We start from the raw sequence: 17,372 nt of genomic DNA, 5'->3' as shown, positions 1-17,372 counted from the left end.
GATCGAACCTTTTACAGCACAAGAATTTAAAGATGTGTTAGGTTAAGATAAAAACAGCACCAGGAGATGATGGTGTAACCAAGGAGATAGCAAAGACCTGTATAGAAGCGAATAGTGATGTATTCCTGAAAACATATAACCACTGCTGGAGGAGAGGAATATTGGTAGTAATATGGAAAATAACTTATTAGTACTTATAGAAAAGTCCAGCACTTAGATAAACCAGTTCGCCTATTGAAGCGTTTTGAGAAAAACACTGGAGAGATTTATAAATGGAAGAATGACGGTAGAGATGGAAGAAAGAGGAATATTAAGTCAGGAGCAGTACAAATACAGGAAGGAGAAAACAGTAGATGCCGTAATGGCTGTGATACACCGAAAAAGAGAGCAAGAGAAGATCTCCATAACACATAGAGGAGATTATAGTGGTTATGCAGGATATCAGAAATGCGTTCAACTCAGCACCATGCGGGAAAATAATGGAAGCGATGGAGGATTCTCAAGAGGAATAAAAAGAATAGTAGATCGTATCTATCAGAAAGGAAGATAGTACTCTTAGAAATGGTCGGATTTAGCTGTACGTCTCTTAAGACGGCTAAACCTGAATGTTTCTAGTTCTAAGATTTGTGTTATTTCAATAAAAATATACAACAACCTAATCACAATTAAAATTAGAACTAACACTAGACCTAGAACTAGAAAGAATATTTCTAGTTCTAGGTTTAGTGGTAGTTCTAGTTTTAGTTCAATGAAAAATATACAACAATCTATTATATAGCATTAGAACATATATACCTATATATCATCTATCACATCTATGAACATGGAATAGAGCAACTTAGAGAACATGGATTCTATATATGAGCACTAACAGTGATACTTAAATATACAATAATATTAATAGTATGACTTAAAAATATTTTGTCCGTTATATCCGAAGTCCGTTCTAACGAGCTCCATTACACGGAGGTTTTACTGTACTATAAAACCTTTTAACGCTAATAACAATCACTATAAAAATATTCGCTGTCATAAAATGTTAAAAATTTTACATTTTAAATATGCAAGAAACTATGTTAGATGTTTCTTTTTCCTTAAAGGAGACATATTTTGAAACAAACTCATCTTTTGGTTTTTTTGCGGTCTGGTAATTACCGTGAAAGAATCCCATGGTTTTATGTCATTTACTCCGAATTCATAAATAGGAATCAATTAACGCAAAAAAATTGTTGAGTTTTTCAAATAACTTAAATTAAAAGACTTAGTATAAAAATGAAAAAGTTTTAACAAAAATCAACCATTTCGCAACATAATGTTACGAACTAACATCATACTTTCTCTAGTAATTCTTGGGCTAGTTGAAGCAGGTAAATTAATTTCCTTTAACTTAATCTTTTTTTTATTAATTCATTTCTAGCTCATATTCCACAAAATTACTCCAGTTTTAATAAACGCATTTTAAATGGTGAAAATGTCGATATAAAAGATGCCAAATTCTTCACCTTTTTCATTTGCTCCAACGTTGCTTGTGGTGCAACCTTAGTTAGTCCAACAAGAGTGATAACAGCAGCTCATTGTGTAGTTAATTGTAACGTTAATGATGCAAAACTGTACATGGGTATGAATTCAAGAGATGATATAAACTCCGGTCGAGCAGATATCTACAAAGCTTCTAACTTGTATCTTTATCCCGATTACAATCAAAAACCAAACAAATTCTATTATGATGTTGCTGTGTTCTACATAAACGGAGTTGTTCGGCAAACTGATAAAGTTGCCCCTATCGCAGTTTCTGCCGAAAAACCAAATTTAGGAATAAACATATCATGCTATGGATATGGCGCAACTTCCGTCGGCGGCCCTGGTTCAAACAATCTAAAGAAGGCTGTAATGAAAACTACGCGTTATGAAAATAATTTGATTGCTACTGATGCACGACAAAACAGCGTTTTACCCGTATGTTTAAAATTGAGATTAAAATTTTCTTTGATAGCTTTTTCTTTTATTTTTAAATAGGGTGATAGCGGTGGTCCTTGCGTTTACAACAACAAGTTTATAGGTGATATATCGGGTCTTGTTCAAGATAGCAATGGCAATCCTACTGAAAATCTCGCAACGTTATCTTCAGCTCCGGAAATTTCGAATTTCCTTCGCAGTCATGGAATTAATTTTTGATGATGTTATTCGAAATAAAGAGAATAAATAAAATTACTTAAAAATAAAAACTTATTTTTTTTATGTATATCCAAACATAAACATAATAATATTTACGTTCATTGTTCTGGAATTGCTTGCGGTGCAACTTTAGTTAGTGCAAACACAGTGTGTTAATTGGACCGCGTTATGCATCACTTGATTAAGCGACAAATCAACAATGTTGAGAAAAACGAGATTTCGTTTTCATCTCTCTAAAAATATAAGACTTCTCAGAATAGACAGGCTCAAACTATTGAAAATTGTATTTGATGGCAGCTATTACAAGCACAAAAGCCGCTTGGTCAGTCGTTACGTTTTACGATTATACAGGGGTAGGGCTTCCTACTATATTTTTAGATTGGCAACAAAGCATAAGATACAGAATGTGAGAAGATAACCAAAAAATGGAAAGATATTACTAATCTGTACAAAGTACCAATAAACTTAAAGGTCTGGATACCATTATTGTTTTGTTGTCTTTCACTTGGTCCAAAGGTTCAACTTCACAGCCTCATCAAAAAATGAAATTACACTTCATCATTTGAAGCTCTGTGGAATTTTTTCGAATTTCTACTTTGGAATTTTCTGGAAATGTGCAGATTCAAGAAAGAAACTTTAACATAATGGCTCTTGGTAGTTTGTCAGACTTATCATACTACTGTTTTAAGAACATTAAGTTGTCGTCATCAAAGGTTGAGTCTTCGTTGTCTTTAACATTCTGTCAGAGTGCAAAATGATATTTTTTGTAGATGGTATTCACACTGATCAAAAAATGTCACGAAATAAGGTTAGTACGGACATAAGATAGATAACAAATTTCTTTGGTCAACATAATTTTCCAGCACAGCTTTAAATAAACACGGCCGTTTTCAATCGGTCGCCTCCGGCTAGCATTTTTTCACAAAATTAAAATTTAAAAAGTTGTAAAATTAAATTAAGAACAAAGTGTTACAAGTTTTTAACAAAAGAAATATTAAAAAACTTGGGAAAAACTCAAGAATCATCATGTTGCTTAAAAATAGACGATTTTTTTTAATCAATGCTAAATGACCCAAAAAGCACGTTAAAAATAAAAAAAATGTGGAAAAGTGACTAACACAAGATTAACTTCAGTTATAAAACTTCTATTATATGATAACTAACTTCAGGTTTAAAATGTCAACCTCAATTTTGACATATTTGTAATCTTCATTAAAAATCCTTTAAAATGAGTACAAACACGACATATTTATCTTCAATGTTAATGAAGTTATGGTCAACTTCCGGTTACGAATGCCAACGTCAATTTTGACATATTTGTAATCGTCGTGAAAAATCCTTTAATATGAGTCCAAACATGATACGTTTAATTCCAATATTACTCGAGATATAAGCAACTTCCGGTTTGAAATGTCAATGTCATTTTGACATATTTTTAATTTTGATAAAATGTGTTAAAATTAGTCACAAAAACCGAAATATAATAAAAAAAATCAAAAATTAAGGTTGGTATTAATATTTAAAAATTAAATTGCTAACTTCATTGTTGCTAACTTAAGGTTTAATTTTTTTTATTCTAACTTTTTTGTTTTTTGAGATAAGTGCGTCTTGTTTGGACTCATTTTAAAGGTTTTTTTAATAAAGATTACGTCATAAAAGAGCAGCATGAAGTTGTCCATTTGTCTATTAAGGATAACTAACTTCAGGTTTAAAATGTCAACCTCAATTTGGACATATTTGTAATCTACATTAAAAAATCCTTTAAAATGAGTACAAACACGACATATTTATCTTCAATATTAATGAAGTTATGGTCGACTTCCGGTTAAGAATGTCAATTTTGACATATTTGTAATCGTCGTGAAAAATCCTTTAATATGAGTCCAAACATGATACGTTTAATTCCAATATTACTCGAGATATAAGCAACTTCCGGTTTGAAATGTCAATGTCATTTTGACATATTTTTAATTTTGATAAAATGTGTTAAAATTAGTCACAAAAACCGAAATATAATAAAAAAAATCAAAAATTAAGGTTGGTATTAATATTTAAAAATTAAATTGCTAACTTCATTGTTGCTAACTTAAGGTTTAATTTTTTTTATTCTAACTTTTTTGTTTTTTGAGATAAGTGCGTCTTGTTTGGACTCATTTTAAAGGTTTTTTTAATAAAGATTACGTCATAAAAGAGCAGCATGAAGTTGTCCATTTGTCTATTAAGGATAACTAACTTCAGGTTTAAAATGTCAACCTCAATTTGGACATATTTGTAATCTACATTAAAAAATCCTTTAAAATGAGTACAAACACGACATATTTATCTTCAATATTAATGAAGTTATGGTCGACTTCCGGTTAAGAATGTCAATTTTGACATATTTGTAATCGTCGTGAAAAATCCTTTAAAATGAGTCCAAACATGATACGTTTAATTCCAATATTACTCGAGATATAAGCAACTTCCGGTTTGAAATGTCAATGTCATTTTGATATATTCTTAATTTTTATAAAATGTCTTAATATTTGTCACAAAAACAAAAATGTAATAAAAAAAAAAAAAAAAATTAAGGTTGGTATTAATATTTAAAAATTGAATTCATTGTTGCTAACTTCGGGTTTAATGTTTTTTATCTAACTTTTTTGTTTTTTGAGATAAGTACATCATCTTTGGACTCATTTTAAAGGTTTTTTAATGAAGATGACAAATATGTCAAAATTGACGTTGACGTTTCAAACCGGAAGTGATTGTATCTCCATTAATATTCAAGTTAAATATGTCGAGTTTGGACTCATTTTAAAGGTTATTTTATGAAGATTACGAATATAATAATAAAATTAACGTTGACATTGACAACTGAAAGTTTTTTTCACGACTAAACCCGAATGTTTCTAGTTCTCGTTCTAGTTTTAGTTCAATAAAAATATACAACATAGTAATATCTTATACTACTAGCGCTGTTGTTTGTAAAATAGATAAGATAAGATGTTAATCTATTTGTGGAGTCTCTGAAGGTAGCCAAGGGCCGAAACTAATTAGATTTAAATTCTATATAAATTAAAAGACATAAACTTTTAATTTTATACTAACATCTAGAAAACGACACTGGCCCGAAATTGTAGGTTCATCTATTTTTTCTATTGTAGAATTTCTTTGTGATGTATAACGTGGTCAACGTCATCATTGCAAGTATGCAACCAATATCACACTGAATATATCTGAATACGCAAATCGCGAATTGTAATACCAATACTGTGATATTGGTTGCATACTTGCAATGATGACTCGGGTACAATAATTAATTAACACGCTGTAAAGTTATAACAGCATCTCATTGTATAGTATAAAGATCTCTTAAAATTAATATTAATATTGACCGAATAAATCATCTTTTCTTTACTAAAATAGCAGTTTGTCCTGTTCATATTATTCTTTTTTGGGATGTTTATGATTCCAGTCTGTGCAAACACACCCTCACCCCAAATAGAAGTCTGGCACGAACAGAAACCTAATAAAATGCCACGATTATACGCCAATTTAAATTCCAACTTCCCTTCAACGTTATTAAACCACATTCCATGAGCATAAGACCCTACTCACGCTATACAACGTTAACAGTGCTCCTTTTTTCTACTAACATATTCTAATCGCGCGTATTAAAGACATCCGAGACATTCCTAAAATAACTATATTTCATTCTTGTTGTTTTAGGCTTACCAATGAGTTTACATCGAACACCTACACTGACGTCAAACGCATAGTAGTGGTGAGTATTATTAAAGAAAAACAAATCGGAATCGATAATCGAGAGTTATTGTGACAATCAAATCGGATTTTTCACTACTGCCTGACAGTTGAAATACACCACTTCAACCGAAAACCGAGCTCAAACCATTTATCATGTTGAAGAACGATATTAATAGTCTGAATATTTCAAGAGGTTTATGAAACGGCTACCCCGGAAAATGATATCGAAGGTTCACAACCAATTATTATGATATAAAAGATGGGTTTGAGCCAGAAAATTTGTTGGCATAGTAAGGCAAAATTTTTTTCCCAGTCTTCTTTAATTTATTTTTAAAGGAGATATCGAAATTTCTTAAGTAACTATTTGGACACCTTCACTTTTACACCTTGTTACATGTGATAGGCGATTTTTTAGAATTAACCGTACCGTTAAGGACATTTATTTTGAGCTTCGTTTCTTTCGTAACGATGCCATTAGCATGGTCGATGCCGACGAAATGGCACTTTTCGATATTGAACTCGGTTCGGCGAAGAACGAATTGAAATGAAGGACCCCAACGTTTTAAAAAGTTGGATTAAAGCGAAAAGAAAAAGAAAACTCCTTTTAATAATTCAATTTAAAAAATCGAATTCGTCTTTTTTTGTAGGTAAAAAATGGCCATAACGAAACTGATATTGCCCAGATTTTTTTTTTTTTTTTTTGAAACAGGAACACTGGTTGTCACGCAGTGTGACTGATGAGCTGATGGAACTTTTTTGCTCGTCAGTCATCAACACGTGGATCCACACACGACAAAACGTATGCTAAAGTTCCAAACGATCATTCCCCGAAACTTTGAGCACCGGCAAAATGGAAAAGTCCTGTTCCCATTTCTATCTGGCGTTTTCATATTTCGAGAAATTTCAAGTTGAAGTGTAAATTACCCGATGCTTTTCGTGTATGAATTATTAAAACATCATCGATTTTATTCACAACAAAAAATTTAAATAAACAAATTATAGTAAAATCTCGATTAATACGGGGAAAGGAGTATCTAGTGCTGAATAACAACTAGAACTAACACTAGATCTAGATCTAGAAACATACGGGTTTAGCCGTCTTAAGAGACGTGCGGCTAAACCCGAATGTTTCTAGTTCTAGGTCTAGTGTTAGTTCTAGTTTTAGTTTTAGGTCTAGTTTTAGTTCTGCTTTCCATGCATTAAAACTAACACTATACCTAGAACTAGACACACTCGGATTTAGACATACGTCTCTTAAGACAGCTAGCTAAACCCTAATATTTAAATAAATAAATAAATCGTTTATTGGGCAAGAAAAAAAATATAAAAAAAATATTCTTGCACAAACGCGAGGAGACAATTCCGGAACAACTCCTGATCTTTCATTGTCCTCTCGAATAATAATCGATCACAAGAAAACTAAAATTAGTAATTCCAGATTTGTGTAATAAAAACCAAATACTAAACATATGAAAAAAATGAACAAATTTGGCAAACCGTTAAACAAACGGAAACCATCTCACCAATTAATCTTGTCACCCAATACATTTAGATGCCGAACTTGGTTATAATTGAAGTCTGACTCTGAATAGCTAAATACTGAGCTCTCTCCGAAACCGTGCAGGACCCATCGACTTTAGCCTATCCGGGAGACCATTGTACGACTTATATATATGACACGAAAATGAACGCCCAAACATAGAAGTCCTGTGGTAAGGAGGATATATGCAACAACTCCCTCTCGTATCACGACCACCAACCGCACAATTGAAGCGAATTGTATTAAATAAATACTTAGGTGTTTTTCCTGTTATCAATTTATTATAAAACATTAGTGTGTGGAGCTGCCTTCTGTTAACCATTGACAACCATCCCGCGTCCGTCAATTTGTGTGTTATAAGTTATAAGATCAAATTTATGTACAGGTGTCCCGAAACTCAACGTCACGCGAGCACCGGGTGAGAGGCCAACCCATACCTGTTCTGGTAAAAATATCTGATAATATAATCTGATTTTTTTAATAATGTATTCCTAATGAACCATGCTACTATAGCAGTCACAAATCGAACAACAAAAGTCGTTAGTTTTGCGAAAAAAAAGTATTAGTTTGATTGAGTTAAGGTTGAAAGAATACAACACACTTGGCAAGTTATCTTAAAAGATGGCCTGTTTAGTCAAAATTTCAAAATGGTATAACACTTGACGTTTTTCTGCAAAAAACGCGTTATTTAAAAAATTCATACTTTCGTATGTTATTTGTATTTATTTGATTGCGCGTCGTGGTTCGATTACGTGGCCTCCTCATTCTCTGGGTCTAAATCCCTTTGATTTTCTTATTAGGATTGCATAAAAGAAACAGTGTATTAAAAACCGATTGAAAATCTTGATGAACTGAGCCACAATATTTATACAGCAGCAGAAGAAATAAATGCAAAGAGATTTGCACAACTAGTAAAAAGATCTTTTCTGTGACGATGCAGAGCTTGTATTAGTGCTGACGGCAAATAATTTCAGCATTTGCCTTAGTTTTAAGAAAATAATGCTATAAAATTAATAATAAATTAACAATAAATAAATTTGTTTGTTTAATTTTGTGTTTAGATTAACCTTATTTGAAAGAGTCTTTTTGCAAGACACATCTTGTTGAAACCACATTTTGTAGTTCGTAGATATTGACTGGCACACCATCTAACAAAGTTAAGAGGAAATAAAAAGTAAATACAAATAACATACAAAAGTATGAATTTTTTAAATAACGTGTTTTTTGCAGAAAAACAGGCAATAATATTTTTTATGACAAGAAAAATGGCAAGTGTTGTACCATTTTGGAAACTTGACTAAACAGGCCATCTTTCAAAATTACTTGCCAATGGTGTTGTACTACTTCTTTTTTTAGAAATCGTGTGTCAAATTTGATAGACATAAATTCTTTCAACCTTAACTCAATCAAATTAATAAATTTTTTTGCAAAACTAACGACTTTTGTTGTTTGATTTATGACTTGTACAGTAGCATGGTTCACAAGGAATAGAACATTTCTGACCGTAGTACCTAAAGATATGATGTACGGGACCGATTTTTAATATTTTCAAAAGTATCTCTATTACCACTTAACTAAGAGACATGGAATTTTTTTCTCATTTTTACCAGAACAGGTATGGGTTGGCCTCCCACCCGGTGCCTGCTTGACGTTGAGGTTCGGGACATCCTGTATATTATACAGGGTGTATCTGAATGACTGCAACAAACTTCAAGGGGTGATTCCTTAGTGAATTTTAAGGGTACTTTGATATATGAACCATGGGCGACTTCGGCCGCCCTAAGGAGCTACACCCCTCCAAAAATGGAGAAAAATTTTGGTTAAATTTTTTTTTCTCAAAAACCATAAACGCTAGGAAAATGAAATTTGGGGAATATGTTTAACTCATAATAGGGCATGTTTTGACCTTGTTTGTACTTTCAACCTACCCTTCTAAACTACTAAACGTAACCACCCCCTTTACATTTTTGCTAATAGTTTTTTTATGCAGATGATAAATACATTAAAAAAATTTTACCTAGGTAGATGAAAGTATCCTAAAACTTTTTTGTCTCTCTAAAATTTTTCCAAAAACGACTAATTTTTGAGAAAAAAAATAATAAAGCAAATACTGCACGTTAAACATCGGGGTTGTCGATCAAAAGTTGGAATGAATTTTATTAAAAAAATCTTAGTAGGCTTTGCAATCTTTGTCAGAAATAGTTTTGACGTTTAAATGTCAGTGTTTTTCTTACTATTATTATTGTTTTTCAAATTAATTTTTAAATAAAGTTCTATCGCATTTACGCTCGTTCACTCGACGTTTCAAAATTTTAAATAAAACAATAATAATAGTACGAAAACCACTGACATTTAAACGTCAAAAATATTTCTGACAAAGATTGCAAAGCCTACTAAGATTTTTTCATTAAAAATTCATTACAACTTTCGATTAACAACCCTACAGCTTAACAGTTAGTGTTTGCTTAATTATTTTTTTTCTCAGAAATTATTAATCTTTCGAAGAAGAGAGACAGAAAAGTTTTAGAATAGTTTTATCTATCTAACTGAAATTTTTCCAATGTATTTATCATCTTCATAAAAAAAATGTAGGCATATATTGAACAGGGGTGGTTACGTTTAGTAGTTTAGAAGGGTAGGTTGAAAGTACAAACAGGGTCAAAACATGCCCTATTATGAGTATATTCCCCAAATTTCATTTTCTTAGTGTTTATGGTTTTTGAGAAAAAGAAATTAAACCAAAATTTTCCGCCATTTTTGGAGGGGTGTAGCTCCTTAGGGGAGCCGAAGTCGCCCATAGTTCATATATCAAAGTACCTTTAAAATTCACTAAAGAATCACCCCTTGAAGTTTGTTGCAGTCATTCAGATACACCCTGTAGATATACCGTAGGCAGTTATTTTGCACCAACTGAATGTGTTTTGCATCCGAAATACAAATCGCAGTATGATAGACTGGCACTAGGTAGTTAAACTGAGATAAGACAAGAGTCTCGCATAATCTTTTTTTTAAATTGACAGGAAGGTATGATCTGTGAGGGTACAGCATACGCAAACTCGAGTAAGCGTTTTTTATATACCGACTCACTTGAGCTGCATATCTAAAATCATTTGAAAGAGAAAGGCCTAAACTTTTAGATCCTTCTGCGAAAGGAAGCGTACAACCACCAACAGTATTTTGTATCAAGTTTTTCAGGTCCGAGCAGATACGCCTATTGCCAAACATTACGACCGCAGACTTTCCAGGATTCAGTTTTAGTTGATGCATATTCGAGGTAACCCACAGAGTTTGAAGGTCCAAGTTAATTTTCTCTTTCGCTGCATTGTAATCTTCAGCCTTGAAGCTGTAATAAAGTTGAATGTCGTCTGCATACATATTAAATTTGATAGATTTTAAAATAAAACTGGTGTAAAGCGTATATAAAATCGGCGCAAGAATTGATCCCTGTGGGACACCATGCCCAACTTGCTTGGCAGTAGACTACAAACTATCGATTTTTACTGTTTGAGAACGATTAGACAAATAATCATGAATGAGCCACAGTGTACACGAACCAAATCCAACAAAACTCAAAATTTTTAACAAAGTGCAAGTCATTATAGTAATATCACTCCTATCAATGGCCGCAATGATGTCGTCTGTGGCAGCCGACATTGTTGTTGGGCAGCCAGATTGCGTAGCAGGAAAAATGTCATATAGGTTGGCAAAATCGTTAGCTGACGCTGAATGACTCTCTCAAACACCTTAGAAAGAAAAGGGAGGATGATGGGTCGCAAATCGCCAAAAGAAGAAGGTTCAGATTTTTTTGTAATAGGTTTTACAATAGCATGTTTCCAATATTCTGGCACCTTCTGGTACCTTCAATTAAACAGGTGTTAATAATGTGTGTAACGTAGGGAAGCACTGTAGGGTAGCATAATTTTAACATATAAGAACTGATACCATCTAAACCTGCTGAAGAGGATTTAAAGGCATCAATAATATCACGCACAGTGGCAACCTCAATCGTGGAGAATTGAAAGTTTCTATCAGAAAAAGGAGTATCAAGGAGTTGTTCCAAAATTGTCTCCTCGCGTTTGTGCAAGAATAGTATATAAACTTTGATTTTCTTTTTTTTTTGTAAGTATCTGTTATATTTTTTTTCTTGCACAATAAACGAATTATTTATTTATTTAAATATTCGGGTTTAGCTGTCTTAAGAGGCGTATGTCTAAATCCGAGTGTGTCTAATTCTAGGTATAGTGTTAGTTTTACTTCATGGAAGGCAGAATTATAGTGTAGAAGCATGTCTCTTGAGACGGATGTTAATGTTAATGTTTCTAGATCTAGATCTAGTGTTAGTTCTAGTTTTAGTTGCTATTCAATGCTAGATTGTTGTACATTTTTATTAAAGTAACACCTAGTACTAAAAACATTCGGGTTTAGCCGTACGTTTTTTAAGAGGACTAAACCCGAATGTTTCTAGTACTAATTCCAGTGTTATAAATCTAATATTATTGGTATTTGAACTGAATAAATATAATTATCTATTTAACAGTATCAAATGGTTGCAGAATGCCAATAAACAAATTAACGGGGCGCGCATATTGTTTACCGAAATTGATTAATAGTTCAGCATATAATAAATCCTCCTGGTCAAAACGCTTACAGAGAAATTGTTTAATGTGTAGTTTATAACTAAAAGCAAACCCTTTAAGGAAATCCCAACCGCATCGATTCTATTAATAATTTCAACCCTTTTGTTTTCATGCAAAACGAGATCTAAGGTAGCGTTAAGGAAATTCTAGGAAATTTTAATAACCAAAAATCATTCGAAGGAAATGTTCTTCAATTACACTTATTGTAATTATTTATAACTCTATTCTTGACATTTAGACGCATATTTATTCATAAACTACCCACTCAATGAACGTTCTCAGTATTGATATTTTCGTAGCATGTCATTTGCAAATGGTTTATTAAGTGAAATTGATTTACTGAAACAATTTTATAGCGAAAAAAATCGAATTTAGCACGACTTGAAAGTTTCAATAAAATTTGTTCTAAGCGTTACTTTTAATTCAAAAAAAAACATCGTGTGATTAACCGCGTCAGTAAAGCTTGTCAAGCTTCCGTCTGGAAAACTGGTGGAAATGCATAAAACTGTCGGTATGCGAACTGAAAGAGAAAAAGATGGGGAGAGTGGGGGGTTTCAGTTGGTATTGCACGTCCGCGGAAATTTATTTGCAAAGTCTCGTTCCGCCCCATTTTAGCTACCGAGGAGAGCTTTTCCACCGGAAACACAAGTTTCGGCGACCGCCGCCGTAAACGATCGCTCTAATTGTTCGGAAAATACCACCGCTGCACTTTTACCAGAGGAAAATTTATTGGAGGTCGGTAAACGAACCCAAAAACTTCGAGTGCAACCGTAAAGCGACATGTACTTGTGTGGTATCGGCAACGTCGAGTGCATTCAAGTCTTAACTTTATTATGAGTTGAAATGGAAAAATTCAAAATTTATTTGGAAAAGTTTAGAATCCAATTGAGATTTCACTTCACGCTTCATCAGCATCAAAAAAAAATACACTATTTAATATTTAATATAGTCCAACATTGAAATTGTTCGAAATATTTTGTTTTTCCATTCTGTTTGTTCTGCTTTTTTTTGTCGAGTGTGAATTTGCATAGCAAATGTCGCATGCAGCTTGACGATATACCAACCGTACAGAGTATTAAATTACAACCCTCGCGGTAATCACCTTTACCTTAACGGTGTTCGAGAGTTTTTCTTTACGACGACCAGTTGAACGACGAGGACGTTGTCGTCGGAAGCGGATGGCGCAATGCGGTTTCATGGATAATCCCAGGTGTAAGGGAACCTGTCGTCCCGGTAACTGGTACGGTCGAGCTTTGCCCCCCAGGGCAATAACTTCTGGTCACGCTATCCATCCTTTTGATTTATTTCTACATCTTTTACTATGTCACAAATTTACAATCCGTTCAAATTGAAATCTTTAGTTTCATTTGGTGCACCTTGAAACTTTATGGCTAATAGAGGAATATGAAATCATATTTCCCAGTCCGAACGACGAATTTCGTTTTCCTGGGTTCCGTAACCTACATCTGTCAGAAGGAATCTACTCGCAGCGTCTGAGTTCAAGAGAGAATCATCATAACTTCGAGGAAAATAATGAGAATTTCACCCGGCATACTTCCGAAAATACTCGGAAATCAAGTTCAAGTTGAATCTTTTCTTAAGAAATGAAAAATAGAATTTTAATATGTATGTTGTTTCATGTGGGGGTGAATTCCTTCATAGCACTTAGGCCCCAGCAGGCTTTTTGTACAACCCCACAATTTACACTTCATTCAAGGGTCAGAAAAGTATTTCAAGCATTTAATGAAGGTTCATATAGAACAGAAGAATACGTTCTTTAATGGATTCAAAAAAGCCCTGTATATGCTGTTACAGTAATTAAAGTGCGACAATACCAAAGAGTCGCATAAAAGCTTTTTTATGTGCCAGTCAAGACTATAACGCCTCATCCATGACCATTTCGAGGTTTTTGGCAGACATACTTAATCGAGTAGGAGTATTTCTCTTTTAACTTTAGGGGCCCAAACAGAATGAGCTTTCAGAACAAATAAATGTGAGTATTATCAGGTGGACGCTACAGAAATCAACAAAGCTATTGAATTTTATCGTGTAAATTTTAAATAGTGTAGGCCCAAGAATTGATCTCAAACCTTATCTCTAAAGCACTTGACTTCGCCTGAATACTGCCAATGCTGACTGATTGAATCCTGCCTTTAAGATAATTTTGAAAGAAGATAATGAGCACGATATGGTCGAGAATTGATATTAACAGTCTTAGTATCGAATGCTCTGGAGAAATCCAACATCCCCAGAAGAGTGCCAAGCTTGGGGATTGGAGCTTCAGAAACTCCATCAGTTTTAATTTTTGAGAAATAAATTTTTTAATGATCGAAAATTTTTTCGAATTTTGCAATTTTCGCCGATTAAGTTTTAAAAATTCGTATAAAATCCATTTCTTGGAATATGAGTATGAAAAGTTCCCAAAGTGTTAATAAGAGTGTCCTTTTTTCAATGAATCAACACGTTTTGAAAAATAACTTTTAGTTTTTGAGAAAACAATATTTGAAGTTTTGATAAAATTTTCGATGTTGCAATTTTCATCGATAACTTGCAAAATTCGTTATAAAATTGATTTCTTGAAGGATCCTTGTGAAAATATCACCAATTATTAATTAAAGTATCCTCTTTTTAATGCAACAAGCCGTTTTGAAATATCGCTTTTAGTTTTTGAGAAATAAATTTTTGAAATGATCGACAATTTTTTCGAATTTTGCAATTTTCGCCGATTAAGTTTTAAAAATCCATATAAAATCCATTTGTTGGAATATGAATATGAAAATTTCCCAAAGTGTTAATAAAAGTGTCCTTTTTTCAATGAATCAACCCGTTTTGAAAAATAACTTTTAGTTTTTGAGAAAACAATATTCGAAGTTTTGTTAAAATTTTCGATGTTGCAATTTTCATCGATAACTTTCAAAATTCTCTTTAAATTTCATTTCTTGAAGGATCCTTGTGAAAATATCACCAATTATTAATTAAAGTATCCTCTTTTTAATGCAACAAGCCGTTTTGAAAAATCGCTTTTAGTTTTTGAGAAATATATTTTTCAAATGATCGAAAATTTTTTCGAATTTTGCAATTTTCGCCGATTAAGTTTTAAAAATTCGTATAAAATCCATTTCTTGGAATAGGAGTATGAAAATATCCCAAAGTGTTAATAAAAGTGTCCTCTTTCCAATGTACCAACCCGTTTTGAAAAATAACTTTTAGTTTTTGAGAAAACAATATTCGAAGTTTTGTTAAAATTTTCGATGTTGCAACTTTCATCGATAACTTTCAAAATTCGCTATAAAATTAATTTCTTGAAGGATCCTTGTGGAAATATCACCAATTATTAATTAAAGTATCGTCTTTGTAATGCAAGAAGCCGTTTTGAAAAATCGCTTTTAGTTTTTGAGAAATAAATTTTTCATATGATCGACAATTTTTTCGAATTTTGCAATTTTCGCCCATTAACTTTTAAAAATTCGTATAAAATCCAGTTCTTAGAATAGGGGTATGAAAATATCCCAAAGTGTTAATAAAAGTGTCCTCTTTCCAATGTACCAACCCGTTTTGAAAAATAACTTTTAGTTTTTGAGAGAACAATATTCGAAGTTTTGTTAAAATTTTCGATGTTGCAATTTTCATCGATAACTTTCAAAATTCGCTGTAAAATTAATTTCTTGAAGGATCCTTTTGAAAATATCACCAATCATTAATTAAAGTATCCTCTTTTTAATGCAAAAAGCCGTTTTGAAATATCGCTTTTAGTTTTTGAGAAATAAATTTTTGAAATAATCGAAAATTTTTTCGAATTTTGCAATTTTCGCCGATTAAGTTTTAAAAATTCGTATAAAATCCATTTCTTGGAATAGGAGTATGAAAATATCCCAAAGTGTTAATAAAAGTGTCCTCTTTCCAATGCACCAACCCGTTTTGAAAAATAACTTTTAGTTTTTGAGAAAACAATATTCGAAGTTTTGATAAAATTTTCGATGTTGCAATTTTCATCGATAACTTTCAAAATTCGCTATAAAATTCACTTTTTAAAGGATCCTTGTGAAAATATCACCAATTATTAATTAAAGCATCCTCTTTTTAATGCAAAAAGCCGTTTTGAAATATCGCTTTTAGTTTTTGAGAAATAAATTTTTGAAATGATCGACAATTTTTTCGAATTTTGCAATTTTCGCCCATTAACTTTTAAAAATTCGTATAAAATCCAGTTCTTCGAATAGGGGTATGAAAATATCCCTAAGTGTTAATAAAAGTGTCCTCTTTCCAATGCACCAACCCGTTTTGAAAAATAACTTTTAGTTTTTGAGAAAACAATATTCGAAGTTTTGTTAAAATTTTCGATGTTGCAATTTTCATCGATAACTTTCAAAATTCGCTATAAAATTCACTTTTTGAAGGATCCTTGTGAAAATATCACCAATTATTAATTAAAGTATCCTCTTTTTAATGCAACAAGCCGTTTTGAAAAATCGCTTTTAGTTTTTGAGAAATAAATTTTTCAAATGATCGAAAATTTTTTCGAATTTTGCAGTTTTCGCCGATTAAGTTTTAAAAATTCGTATAAAATCCAGTTCTTAGAATAGGGGTATGAAAATATCGCAAAGTGTTAATAAAAGTGTCCTCTTTCCAATCCACCAACCCGTTTTGAAAAATAACTTTTAGTTTTTGAGAAAACAATATTCGAAGTTTTGATAAAATTTTCGATGTTGCAATTTTCATCGATAATTTTCAAAATTCGCTATAAAATTAATTTCTTGAAAGATCCTTTTGAAAATATCACCAATTATTAATTAAAGTATCCTCTTTTTAATCCAAAAAGCCGTTTTGAACAATCACTTTCAGTTCTTGAGAAATAAATTTTTGAAATAATCGACCATTTTTTCGAATTTTGCAATTTTCGCCGATTAAGTTTTAAAAATTCGTATAAAATCCAGTTCTTGGAATATGAGCATCCCCATTTAATAGCAATAGGGATGCTAGCAGATATATTTGGATACAAAAGGATCCCTTAATATGAGCTCCTTCTAGAGTCATAATATCTGGGGTTTCTCATTAAAAGTTGTTTTGGTCTTCTTAATCTTTCTAGCTTGTTGTGGTGGCCTTTTACCTTTGCTATTTGAAAATAATAAACTTCCACAAACTCCCAAAACTGGGTTTATGGTGACCCACTTAATAATAAATGTCACACAACTTATAAGCTTTTAGTTATTTCGTGTTACACAGTCTATATTTTTTCTGCAATGTATTCTTTGTTCAAGAAAATAATTCTGCAA

The 17,372-nt window shown here is 32.1% G+C and overlaps 3 protein-coding genes across 4 annotated transcripts in view; 2 read left to right on the top strand and 1 right to left on the bottom strand.

Annotated features, from left to right (window-relative positions):
- LOC111424376 (uncharacterized) overlaps positions 1 to 17,372 on the bottom strand; it is a 125,116-nt gene that overhangs the window by 83,774 nt on the left and 23,970 nt on the right. The window lies entirely within an intron of this gene.
- LOC111424377 (23 kDa integral membrane protein-like) overlaps positions 1 to 17,372 on the top strand; it is a 103,376-nt gene that overhangs the window by 67,934 nt on the left and 18,070 nt on the right. For both annotated transcript variants that reach the window (XR_011640670.1, XM_023057882.2), the window contains exon 2: positions 5,887 to 5,941. The gene's annotated coding sequence lies outside the window, so the exon portion shown is untranslated. The remainder of the gene's footprint in view (positions 1 to 5,886; positions 5,942 to 17,372) is intronic.
- On the top strand, positions 1,273 to 2,219 carry LOC111424378 (trypsin-like). Its single transcript, XM_023057883.2, has 3 exons — positions 1,273 to 1,367; positions 1,418 to 1,956; positions 2,017 to 2,219. Exons 1-3 carry the CDS (start codon positions 1,313 to 1,315, stop codon positions 2,173 to 2,175), a joined length of 753 nt encoding a protein of 250 aa, XP_022913651.2. The 5' UTR covers positions 1,273 to 1,312; the 3' UTR covers positions 2,176 to 2,219.

Source organism: Onthophagus taurus, chromosome 6, assembly GCF_036711975.1.
Source record: "Onthophagus taurus isolate NC chromosome 6, IU_Otau_3.0, whole genome shotgun sequence".
Lineage (NCBI taxonomy): Eukaryota > Metazoa > Arthropoda > Insecta > Coleoptera > Scarabaeidae > Onthophagus > Onthophagus taurus.
Note: the sequence above shows the minus strand (reverse complement) of the source record. Positions and strands in the feature narration are given on the sequence as shown.